Source organism: Aedes albopictus, chromosome 2, assembly GCF_035046485.1.
Source record: "Aedes albopictus strain Foshan chromosome 2, AalbF5, whole genome shotgun sequence".
In the NCBI taxonomy this organism is placed as follows: domain Eukaryota; kingdom Metazoa; phylum Arthropoda; class Insecta; order Diptera; family Culicidae; genus Aedes; species Aedes albopictus.
In genome coordinates, this window is record NC_085137.1 from 235,478,321 (window position 1) to 235,491,769 (window position 13,449).

The following is a 13,449-nucleotide window of genomic DNA, read 5'->3' on the forward strand; positions in this document are numbered from 1 at the left end:
CCGTGGTCCCTACGATGACAGCACCCAACTACCAACTCACAAAGTACATCGCGAACATCCTCCAAACATCAATCTCCGTCCACTACAGCGTCAACAGTTCGTTTGAATTCAGCCAATTCATGAATGAATGTACGATTCCCCCCGGCTACATCATGGTATCGTTCGATGTGGTCTCCCTTTTCACCAACATTCCATACGAACTGGTGAGAAAGGGAATCATCCATCAATGGGATAACATCAAAACAAAAACCACCATCAACCTCGACCTCTTCTTGGAAATCGTCCAACACTGTGTTGAATCCAGCTATTTTAAGTTTGGAAATCAACACTACAAACAAATAGCTGGTATGGCTATGGGAAGCCCACTATCACCCGTCTTGGCAGAAATTGTCACAGACGCACTGATAGAAACGGTAGTCACAACACTACACATCATGATCCCGATCATCAAGAAATACGTCGATGATCTGTTTCTTTGCATACCGCAAGAGCAAATTCACGATGTTCTGCAAGCGTTCAACAGCTACTATCCCAAACTGCAATTCACGGCAGAGGTATAAGAAAACCAGCAACTTCTCTTCCTGGACGTGTTAGTCATTCGGCACGAGAACCAAACGTTCTCAACCGATTGGTACAAAAAACCGATCGCATCGGGCCGATTTTTGAACTTCCACTCTATGCATGCAATACACCTAAAAACAAATGTTGCACACAACCTCATTGAAAGGGTAAACAAACTTTCGACGATCAAAACACAGGAGGAGAAGAACCAGACGATCAGAGAGGAACTCCAAGCAAATGACTACCCCATAACACTAATCAACAGAATGATCAACAACAGAAACATGACACGAACACGGACGGAACAAACCAATAATGATGAGACGATATACAGATCAATCCCATACATCGACAAGCTTTCGCCGCTGATAACGAAACACATACAACAGACAGGGCAATATGCAAACATATGCATATGTCACTACAACAACAACACGAGGGATGTACACGCGCATGAAAGGGACAACCGAAAAGCAGCAGAGGAGCAACGTCATATACAGCCTAAGATGTCAACAATGCGAAGCTATGTATGTAGGGTTAACTACGAACAAACTACAGACACGACTCTACGGACACAAATCGGACAAAAACAAACTCGATAAAATTATGGAAATGCAAGATGAGGACTTCAAAAAGATACAACTTGACCAATGGAAAGAAAGGACGGCTATAATGCACCACTGCGCAACGACAGGGCACACATTCGACTACTCCAACCCAGCAATACTAGACACCAGCAATAAACCAACGAGACTTCCCATCCTAGAAATTTGCCACATTCTGACGACGAAAAATATAAACAAACGGACCGATACGGACGGGTTAAGTATTAGTTATACAGGAATCATGCACACACTAAAAAAGTACCATCACCACAATAACACTAATAGCAATAGACCAAACACAATACTAACACAAACACAAAATCAGAATCAGGAACCATCTTAAAAAACTGGAAAACATTAGACTCGCCTACACCCGACAGTGAAACAGTGCAAAGAAAACGCCAAATACTCCCGCTACTAGAACAACATACAATACCGTTGACCGTTTAGTACACCTACAACAGTGAGTAGACGATTTTATAACACAGACAATTTGAAATTAAGATTATAACACAAAATAGGATTCCACAAATGTTTGAACGAAAAGAACAACACGACAGGTTAAAAGTATTAGGACAAGAGCGAACAATTCTTTGTAAGTAATTTAAAACAGACTACAAAAATGTAAATTTAAACACCTTTATGTTTGTAAAATTGTTTTATGTGTAACTTTATATGTCAAATACGAGTCCAATTATTGTCCTTATTGTGAATAAATTATAGATCCCTGAAGAAGGTCCCAAACCAGGACCGAAACGTCGGAGCGAGAACATTGTAGTTCGCTTAATTCTTTAATAAGACTGCCGAGCCATTACAATTGAAGATACCAGGTGACATCCAGTCGAAAATACCGCCCAAATTGTTGCTGTTCTTTTATGCTGAAGATCGGTCTGAGCTATCCTAACCGTAGCCACTACCCAAACTAGGCAAGATTAAACTCTTCGCAACAACAGCACAACAAATAACAGCAGCAACAAAACCAGATCGGTATCGATTGGAAAACGCCCAACGCGAGGATACACAGAATACACTGTGTAAATCGCATAATGCGAAACCATATAGGTGAAAATTTAAACTAATTAACAACATCTTCATAATCCCGCCCTTATTTAGCCTCAAGTGAGACTAAAGAAGGGCAGCCGATTGTCTCGGAGAAACACAAGGTCCACTGCACCATTGCTCCGGTTAGCGCAGTAAGGGCAACATACTGTGGAGGGCGCCCTGGTACTCCACAGGCTCCGTTTGCGATTAGGTTTTTATTAGACCCCCCTAGCCATTCATGCCTAGGCGCGGTAAGCATGAAGCCGCATCACACCATGAATTAGAGGTCACCTGTTGGTGGACTCTTACCACCGGAACAGGCGGTCCGTAGTGTTATTCTTAGCCAATTGAGACAATCGCTACCGACACTACACAGCTATCTTGGCTGATCGAGAAAAGAAGTTAATATTGATGATCAACTTCATACGGGCCCGAACAACCGATAAACAATAAACACCAGGAAATTCAACGAGAAATTCTCAAGGAATTTTGCCGGTAATTCCATTAGTTCTGATCGAAAGAAGAAGTTATAACAGAGAGGCATGAGCAAATTCCCACAAGAGCCCCATCAATAAATCCTCTAGTAATTTCAACGAAATTCCTCTAAAAGAATCATCAGAAATTCCTCTCGGAGTTCCACCGGAAATTCTTCCGCCGGAAATTGCTTTGGAAGTTCCACTGGGAATTGTTCATAAAGCATTCCTCTCTAGGGGTTCCTCAAGAAAATCCTATAGCAGTTCCACCGGAAGTGTCTCTAAGAGTTCCGTTAGGAATTTTACTAGGATTTCCAATTTTTTGTTGCAAAAATTATTTCCTTTGTTTTCATTGATTATCCTCCGCTAATATCCAGCTAATGTTGTAAGAGATTAATCTTGAATTACTCCATAAAACCGCGAATTCCACTAGAAGATCCGATGGAAACTCCTCTAAGACTTACACCGAGATTTTCCTAGGAATTACAGCAGGAGTCTCTCTAGGAGTTCCACCTGGGAGTCTATGAGTTCCAAAGATAATTTCTCTATGAGTTCCACCAATTAAGATGTTTCTTATTTCAGAGCGGTCTGATTCTTTCTACATGGGGTGCCCATAACGCCCCAACATCCCGCATTGCACTCGCAGCCCACTGAAACTTCACACCGTTTCAAAGTTTGTAAACCCACGACGAAAGCGGGCGTGCGTTGAATTAATTTGCCCAAAGTCCGGGGAAAATTTCGTCGACCGGACGCCCCTTTACCGGCACGGCACGGCGTATGGCACGGCACATTCGCCCTCGTGCGTTTGTTGAGGATTGGGTGTGTTAAAGTTAAAGCGTGCCACATTGGGCATTGTAGCCACTTTCATCAACTACTATCCATTTGCTTTGAAACTAGCACTAGGTACAGGACCGGGGCTGGAGGACACCACCGCTGGCTGGCTGGCGCTGAGCGACTACGGCAAGTGGTTGACGTGTTTTGATGCCAAACTGTGGGTGCCATAAAAAAATTTGCAGTCTGGCTGACCAATGACCACCGTCCACCGTCTGCCTGCCTTATGCCTGCGGTTGGTTGGCCGAAACTGGAGCTTGCCGCCATGCCCTATCTCAAAAGCGTTTAAGTGGAGAAATTTGTCACGGTACGCCGATGGAATTCGATATTAGAGTATGAGACCACGATGATGGTTGAGCTTTGTTAAGTGGGTAATAGCTGCGCGGTGAAGTTTATTGTCACTCTCACCTGCATTTAACGGAAGTTGGCAAAGTTTTGCTTTTCGATCAATGGGCATTTTTTTAATAGTGCTAGAAACATTGGTTTATGTCGTCACATTTTTTTTTCAATTCTCCAAAATGCACTGATTCAGTTACAAATTAACACGTTTAATACGATGAAACTGTATACAACTTGTATTGATGAATGAATTTGGATTTTAGAAATATTTTACCTTTATTGATTGTTACGAATCTACTGCGATGAACTATGGAGCAACGTACCTGAAAAAAAGAAAAAAAATGAATTCAGAATATGCTTAATAATGACTTGATAATACTAGATGATGAGTGTTACCGATAGCAACGAGGTCATGATGATGACCATGAAACGGTCATAGGTGGCCATGCATAAAAGAAAAAAAAATCTGTCATTACTTCAAAAACTTTCAAGCGAAGCAGAAGCAATTCAACCAAAAACTCAAACCTCCAAACCTGAAAAAACTCAAACCTACAGTCCCGAAATTAGTCCCAAGTCAAGAATTCCGAACTGAACCTGACCCCCGAAATCCGCAAGAGAAATACCGCAGCGACATAATCTGGTTGTTGGCATCCGGTACGGTCCGTCTCCCGGAAGGAAGTCCCCGATCGCTGGCATCTGGTACGATCCGCCTCCCTGAAGGAAGTCCCTAGTTGCTGATACCGGATACGGTCTCCCGGAAGGTACGTCCCGAGATTCCGACCGAACCCTGAAGTGTCCCCTGTTGCTGACATTTGGTCCCTCTCTCCGGCAGGTACGTCCCGAGATTCCGACCGAACCCTGAAGTGTCCCCTGTTGCTGACATTTGGTCCCTCTCTCCGGCAGGTACGTCCCGAGATTCCGACCGAACCCTGAAGTGTCCCCTGTTGCTGACATTTGGTCCCTCTCTCCGGCAGGTACGTCCCGAGATTCCGACCGAACCCTGAAGTGTCCCCTGTTGCTGACATTTGGTCCCTCTCTCCGGCAGGTACGTCCCGAGATTCCGACCGAACCCTGAAGTGTCCCCTGTTGCTGACATTTGGTCCCTCTCTCCGGCAGGTACGTCCCGAGATTCCGACCGAACCCTGAAGTGTCCCCTGTTGCTGACATTTGGTCCCTCTCTCCGGCAGGTACGTCCCGAGATTCCGACCGAACCCTGAAGTGTCCCCTGTTGCTGACATTTGGTCCCTCTCTCCGGCAGGTACGTCCCGAGATTCCGACCGAACCCTGAAGTGTCCCCTGTTGCTGACATTTGGTCCCTCTCTCCGGCAGGTACGTCCCGAGATTCCGACCGAACCCTGAAGTGTCCCCTGTTGCTGACATTTGGTCCCTCTCTCCGGCAGGTACGTCCCGAGATTCCGACCGAACCCTGAAGTGTCCCCTGTTGCTGACATTTGGTCCCTCTCTCCGGCAGGTACGTCCCGAGATTCCGACCGAACCCTGAAGTGTCCCCTGTTGCTGACATTTGGTCCCTCTCTCCGGCAGGTACGTCCCGAGATTCCGACCGAACCCTGAAGTGTCCCCTGTTGCTGACATTTGGTCCCTCTCTCCGGCAGGTACGTCCCGAGATTCCGACCGAACCCTGAAGTGTCCCCTGTTGCTGACATTTGGTCCCTCTCTCCGGCAGGTACGTCCCGAGATTCCGACCGAACCCTGAAGTGTCCCCTGTTGCTGACATTTGGTCCCTCTCTCCGGCAGGTACGTCCCGAGATTCCGACCGAACCCTGAAGTGTCCCCTGTTGCTGACATTTGGTCCCTCTCTCCGGCAGGTACGTCCCGAGATTCCGACCGAACCCTGAAGTGTCCCCTGTTGCTGACATTTGGTCCCTCTCTCCGGCAGGTACGTCCCGAGATTCCGACCGAACCCTGAAGTGTCCCCTGTTGCTGACATTTGGTCCCTCTCTCCGGCAGGTACGTCCCGAGATTCCGACCGAACCCTGAAGTGTCCCCTGTTGCTGACATTTGGTCCCTCTCTCCGGCAGGTACGTCCCGAGATTCCGACCGAACCCTGAAGTGTCCCCTGTTGCTGACATTTGGTCCCTCTCTCCGGCAGGTACGTCCCGAGATTCCGACCGAACCCTGAAGTGTCCCCTGTTGCTGACATTTGGTCCCTCTCTCCGGCAGGTACGTCCCGAGATTCCGACCGAACCCTGAAGTGTCCCCTGTTGCTGACATTTGGTCCCTCTCTCCGGCAGGTACGTCCCGAGATTCCGACCGAACCCTGAAGTGTCCCCTGTTGCTGACATTTGGTCCTTCGAAGCCAAGCTTCCAGTTTATATGGAAGATCACCTGCGACGTCCCAGACGGTGTAACGCAGGTACAGTCCCAAAAAACCTTATCGATTATTATTGTGAAATCCCGAAACTAGAACGAGCAACCATGCAAAGAACCCCCGTAGCGAAAAATGTACCTATAGGTCCTGCTGTTAATGAGGCTGTTGATAATGAACAAGTAGAATCTGGTAGTCATAAGTCGCTGTCAAAATCGGTGAGAGATTCCGCGTCCGTTGGTAGTGTGAGTAATCGTTCGCGTAGAAGTAGGCAGTCAGCAGTGAGCAAAACGCAAAGCCAAATCAGAGCTCTGGAGCTTGTCGACGAGTTAGAAGAACAGGAGTTACGTGCGTCGTTGGAGCAAGATAGGATTTTGGCTGAGCAACGGCTGGAAGAGCTCAAGATCCAGAAAGATTTGGAACTCAAGAGAGAGCAGAAAAAGGCAGAGTTCATCAAACGAAAACGCGAACGTGCTATCCAGATAAGTGAGCTGCGTTCCGGTTCTGGAGATTCGACCTGTAGCTCCATGCAACGTGTACAAAACTGGATTGACCGAAACGATGGAATGGAGAATGCAGAAAACGTCGATCATGCGGGCACCGAAGCTGTTCAGCGTGATATCCCTGAGAAGGGTGTGAATGACGTACTGTGTCACGCTTTCAAGGCTCTTCAAAATCGACACGTGAAGGATTTACCGCAGTTTTCTGGAAACATCAATGACTGGCCAATCTTCGAAAACGAATTTAAGATGTCCACCGACGAATACAAGCTAACCGATAGAGAGAACCTCAGAAGATTGAACAACGCTCTACAGGGCAAAGCACGCAAGGCTGTGGAATGTTTACTGTCTGCTCCTGAGAACGTTAGCCTGATAATGCGAATGCTGAAATCCAATTTCGGCCGCACTGAGTGGGTAGTAGCTAACAGACTGGAGCTACTACGAAATCTGGATTACGTGAAGGAAGGAAACATCGAATCTTTCCGTACTTTCTACAACGCTGTTATCGGTACCGCGGTGGCGCTGAAAAATGTGAACGCTGAGATGTACCTGATGAACCCTGAGCTCATTTCCCACCTGGTCGAGAAACTGCCATTATTCAGTAAGCAAATGTGGGTACGCCACAAAGCGTTTTTGCTGAAGCAGGACACGATCGTTGATTTTCAAGTTTTTTCGCGGTGGTTGGAGGATGAAATGGAAAACCAACTGGCAAGCTTGAACCCCATCTTCCTCAATAAAAAAGAACGTAGAGATGACCGTAGAGATGTGCCGTTTACCAGATCCAAGCCACCTGTTCTGAATGTCAACGCTCGTCCAGCAGACCCACAAAAGACGTGTCCACTGTGCAATGCCAATGATCATCTGAGCCTCGTCAAGTGCGATAAGTTTGCCAAACTTTCCGTTGAGCAACGCCGTTCTGCTGCGAGATCGTGTAACGTTTGTTACATTTGTTTGGAGCAAGACCATTCGCGCCGTAACTGTCGATCTGATAGAACGTGTGCAGTATGCAACAAAAATCATCATGAATTAGTGCACTCGGATAGAGAAAGTAAAAAACCATTTCGCAAGTTCGGAAACAAGGATGCTGAGGATGTCTGCCACGTCAATGGTAGGAATGTGACCACTCTGCTGCGTGTTGGTAAAGTTCGAATTCGAAGTCATGGTAAAGTTCAGGATGTTTTCGCTCTATTCGATGAAGGATCTTCACTCTCGATGATCGATTCGGAGCTTGCTGATCAGATGGAGCTGAGCGGTCCAGTTTCTCCTGTGACCTACCGCTGGACAAACGGAATTTTGCACAACGATTCCGAGTCAAAGATCCTGTCTTTCCAAATTTCTGGGCCTAGCGAGCAGGCTAAGTGGTATGAACTGGACAACATGCGAACCATCAAGAACATGAATCTTCCTCGTGTGAACCTCGACATCGACAGGATCAAGCGCCTGTATCCGCTTCTTGATGAGGAAAAGTTGCTGATGATCCAGAATGCCACTCCTAAAATTTTGATTGGATCCAACAATGCTGGCCTTATTGTTCCTCTGAAAACAGTCCAGTATTCAGAAAGAGGCCTACAACTAACGCGTTGTCATCTTGGATGGACAATACACGGTGCGATTGAACCTGGCACAACGGATATTGCTGATCAATTCCATGTTTTTCTCTGTTCAAACGATCAAGATCTAGAGCTGAACGAAATGATAAAAGAGCTATACAAAGTTGAAGATTTTGGTATCCGAGATCAAGGTCCGAAAATGTCCGAAGAAGATGAACGAGCATTAGACATTATGAACCGCACACTGAATCGATGTAATGATCGTTTCGAAGTTGGACAGATTTACCGCTATAACAATTTTGTGTTCCCAGACAGTAAGCCACAAGCACTCCGGCGACTAAGCATTATGGAGAAGAAGATGGATGCAGACCCGAAATTTGCTGAGCAGTATTGTGAGAAAATCAATGCTTATATTGAGAAAGGGTACGCCAGGAAGCTCAGACCCGATGAACTGGATGAACCGTCGAACACATGGTATCTGCCACATTTCAGTGTAGTGAGTGCCAACAAATTTCGTTTGGTGATGGACGCAAAAGCAAAATCTCATGGTTTCTCCTTGAACGATCTTTTACTGAAAGGACCCGATTTCGTTCCGCCATTGATAGCAGTTCTAATGAGAGGAAGACAAAAGAAGGTGGCTTTCATGGCGGATATCAAGGAAATGTTTCACCAGGTGCGGATCAGAGAGCAAGATCAGCATTCCCAGCGATTCTTTTGGCGCGGAATGAACCGCACAGATCCCCCCGAAGTCTACGTGATGATGGCAATGATTTTCGGCGCAGTATCGTCTCCATCGATTGCCCAATTCATTAAGAACTTCAACGCTAAGGAACTCGAAGATCGTCTACCAGGAGTCGTACGCCCAATAGTCAAACAGCATTACGTCGATGACTATTTTGATTCCACGGATACGGAGGAAGAAGCGATCGATTTGGTGAAGAACGTAATCGCGGCACATGAACACGGTGGATTCAAACTGGTTAAATTCGTCTCAAACTCCGATGCTGTTTTGCAATCCCTCGATCCCGCGCTGAGAGCTGAACCGAGTGCGGAGGTCCACATTCTTGGTCTACAATGGAACCTCAGTACCGATGAATTTGTATTTCCCTTGAATTTCCCGAAGCTTGACGAAGCTCTGCGTTCCGGAACTAATATTCCCACTAAGCGGCAGTTGTTGCAGTTTATGATGAGTATTTTTGATCCACTGAACGTACTGTCTCCAGTTACAATACATTTGAAAATACTGTTTCAAGATCTGTGGCGTCTTCAAATTGCATGGGATGATCAAATTCCTGATGGTTTGGCTCCAAAATGGATAGAATGACTCCAACAAACTGCACAGCTGAAAGAGATTCGAGTTCCCAGATACTATTTCCCCGAAATTCCGTCGTTCCGTAGTGTAGAACTGCACGCATTTTCAGATGCAAGTGACAAAGCCTTTGCAAGCGTAATCTACATGGTTAATCGGTGTCCGGACAAAACACACGTTGCTTTGGTTATGGCCAAATCACGTGTAGCTCCTCTAAAGTCTCAAACTGTGCCAAGACTGGAACTGCAAGGATGCGTACTATCCAGCCAAATGATGAAGGTAATAGAGACAGAACTGGAAGTTGAAGTATCCGCAACTTACTTCTGGACTGATTCGAAAATATGTTTGGCTTGGCTCTGCACGAAGGAGAAACTAGCTGCCTACGTAGGATCACGAGTTTCCAAGATCAAAGACAACGGACATAACACTGCGATGTGGAGATGGATTCCTGCAAGTTTAAATGTTGCAGATCTTGCGACTAAATCATCAAAATTTATGAACATGTCTGATTGGCTGCGTGGTCCAGAATTCTTGAGATACCATCAGAGTGAATGGCCAAATCAAGAATGTTTAACGATGTCATCAAATGAGTCCGTGAACTATCATATGGAATGTGAAGCAATCGAAGAAACAATTTTTCATCAAAGGGACGAACACGAAAATATCATAGATCTGCCTGACATTAGACGATTTTCGGATTACAATCGTTTGATTAGATCGACTGCTTACTACTTAAAGATGAGGAAAATTCTGTCACTGTCTAAACAAGAAAAACCAAAGAAATTTATGATCAACGTGCATGATATGGAAGAAGCACGAAATCTGTGGTACACAAGAGTTCAAATGGACGCTTTCCGTGACGAAATCGGCAGTTTGAGATCATCTGGATTTGTGAAGAAATCAAGCCGATTATACACCTACTCTCCAGTTTTGATTGATGGAATCATCAGGATGAAAGGTCGAATTCAAGACAATAGTAAGCCGTTTGCCGTAAATAATCCTGTTATACTGCCCGATAATCACAGCTTCACAAATTTGCTAATTAAGCCGTTTCACAATGCCAATGCTCATCAAGGACTAGAAACAATCATCAACAATTTGAAACAACGACATCGCATCCTGAAAATTCGTTCTCAAGTCAAGAAGTTTGGAGATTCTTGTTTGAGATGCCGAGAACTACGTGGAAAGCCAAATATAGCTCAGATGGGAAACTTGCCACCAGTCCGGACTACCCCTTTTGTATTCCCCTTTACACACACTGGAATTGATTATTTCGGCCCTTTGGTGGTGAAGGTTGGCCGACGAATCGAGAAACGTTGGGCCGTACTATTCACCTGCATGACCAGTCGAGCAATACATTTGGAAGTGGTTCCATCCCTGGATACCAGCAGTTGTATAATGGCGATTCGGTGCTTTATGGCGGTACGCGGTGTTCCACAGAAAATTTTGACCGACAATGGAACAAATTTTGCGGGAGCCAATCAGGAGCTCAAGAGTCTTGTCAGGACACTCGATCAGCAGCAAATAGAGGAGACACTCAGCGTCAGAGGAATCGAGTGGGATTTTATCCCACCAGGCGCGCCTCACTTCGGTGGCTGCTGGGAAAGATTAGTTCGTTCAGTCAAGACCGGTCTTCGAGCTATGCTGAAGGAAAGACATCCTACCGACCTGGTTCTCCGAACAACGTTATGTGAAGTCATGAATATTGTTAACAACAGACCGCTGACCGAAGTTTCCGATGACCCTCAAGAACCAGAACCAATAACTCCGAACATGCTGTTACTTGGCAGAAACAACTATATGCAGTACGACCACGATTTTGACGAGAGCAATTTAGATTGTAGAGCAGCTTACAAGCACGCGCAAGTATTTGCTGATCGTTTCTGGCGAAAATGGGTTTCGGCCTACCGTCCAGAGTTACTGAAGCGACAAAGGTGGCAGGACAACCGTAATTACCATGAATATAGACTCGGAGATTTCGTGATGATTGTTGACGAATCGTTGCATCGTGGATGTTGGCCTAAAGGCCTGATCGAGAAGGTGATTCATGGACCGGATGGAAGAATTCGAACTGTCGTAGTACGAACTGCAAGATCAACGTTTACTCGACCTGTTAGCAAAATCATTTTACTCAAGGCCACTTCTGTTCCGGCCCCGGAGAATGTTACCGATAGCAACGAGGTCATGATGATGACCATGAAACGGTCATAGGTGGCCATGCATAAAAGAAAAAAAAATCTGTCATTACTTCAAAAACTTTCAAGCGAAGCAGAAGCAATTCAACCAAAAACTCAAACCTCCAAACCTGAAAAAACTCAAACCTACAGTCCCGAAATTAGTCCCAAGTCAAGAATTCCGAACTGAACCTGACCCCCGAAATCCGCAAGAGAAATACCGCAGCGACATAATCTGGTTGTTGGCATCCGGTACGGTCCGTCTCCCGGAAGGAAGTCCCCGATCGCTGGCATCTGGTACGATCCGCCTCCCTGAAGGAAGTCCCTAGTTGCTGATACCGGATACGGTCTCCCGGAAGGTACGTCCCGAGATTCCGACCGAACCCTGAAGTGTCCCCTGTTGCTGACATTTGGTCCCTCTCTCCGGCAGGTACGTCCCGAGATTCCGACCGAACCCTGAAGTGTCCCCTGTTGCTGACATTTGGTCCCTCTCTCCGGCAGGTACGTCCCGAGATTCCGACCGAACCCTGAAGTGTCCCCTGTTGCTGACATTTGGTCCCTCTCTCCGGCAGGTACGTCCCGAGATTCCGACCGAACCCTGAAGTGTCCCCTGTTGCTGACATTTGGTCCCTCTCTCCGGCAGGTACGTCCCGAGATTCCGACCGAACCCTGAAGTGTCCCCTGTTGCTGACATTTGGTCCCTCTCTCCGGCAGGTACGTCCCGAGATTCCGACCGAACCCTGAAGTGTCCCCTGTTGCTGACATTTGGTCCCTCTCTCCGGCAGGTACGTCCCGAGATTCCGACCGAACCCTGAAGTGTCCCCTGTTGCTGACATTTGGTCCCTCTCTCCGGCAGGTACGTCCCGAGATTCCGACCGAACCCTGAAGTGTCCCCTGTTGCTGACATTTGGTCCCTCTCTCCGGCAGGTACGTCCCGAGATTCCGACCGAACCCTGAAGTGTCCCCTGTTGCTGACATTTGGTCCCTCTCTCCGGCAGGTACGTCCCGAGATTCCGACCGAACCCTGAAGTGTCCCCTGTTGCTGACAATGAGCATCCAACATGGCTCTGGTCTTCATAAGTTTCAACCTCATGCTTTCACGCACCAGGTGCGATGACGTCACGTTTTCGATTCCCGCATCTTGTACCAATGTTTAGGGAACTCAAATGCATTGTCAATGGGGGAACCCAATTGATGTTGGCTGCAAACAATCCTATTGGGTGGGAATAGGGATGTCATATACGTGCTTCCACGAGTCAATCGATATGACATATACTGCTGTCATGTATACCAGCTAAGTTGTATGCTTAGCTGGTAGTGCAGTCTGTCTTTCCGATTTCAGCTATGTAGATTGAGCAGATACGTCCCGACCGTCTGTTCACCAATAAGGTGCGGCTCAAACAGCGTCTCTTTTGGGATGCAGCGGCCGAGTATGAAGACCCGATAAGTGCAATGTTGGTAATGCAATCCCGGTTAAGGTACCATGCAGAAGTTTTCATTACTACAAATAATGAAAAAAGAAGAAAAATGAGACAACTGACCCGGCTACTACATAGGGCCTGAAAGAAAACTTGATTTATGAAATACCTATCATGACCCTGGACAGGGATTCCTCCCAGCCCTGTCGTCCTCCTTAGTCACGGTTAGTCGACGACTAAGGAGCTTTATTTTTAAGTAAAAAAGATTTTTTTTTTCAAAATAACCATATAAAATGGTTATGTGATTATTAAAAAAATCACT

The 13,449-nt window shown here is 46.4% G+C and overlaps 2 protein-coding genes across 2 annotated transcripts in view; one reads left to right on the top strand and one right to left on the bottom strand.

The window, feature by feature from the left end:
• The window catches only part of LOC115257630 (rho GTPase-activating protein conundrum), a gene marked incomplete in the record, with an annotated part of 391,231 nt that overhangs the window by 326,479 nt on the left and 51,303 nt on the right, over nt 1-13,449 (bottom strand). Inside the window, 1 exon segment of the mRNA XM_062851367.1 lies at nt 4,125-4,173.
• On the top strand, nt 6,287-9,550 carry LOC109401448 (uncharacterized). The gene has a single exon (XM_029864842.2). The coding sequence runs from the start codon at nt 6,287-6,289 to the stop codon at nt 9,548-9,550; it is 3,264 nt and encodes a 1,087-aa protein (XP_029720702.2).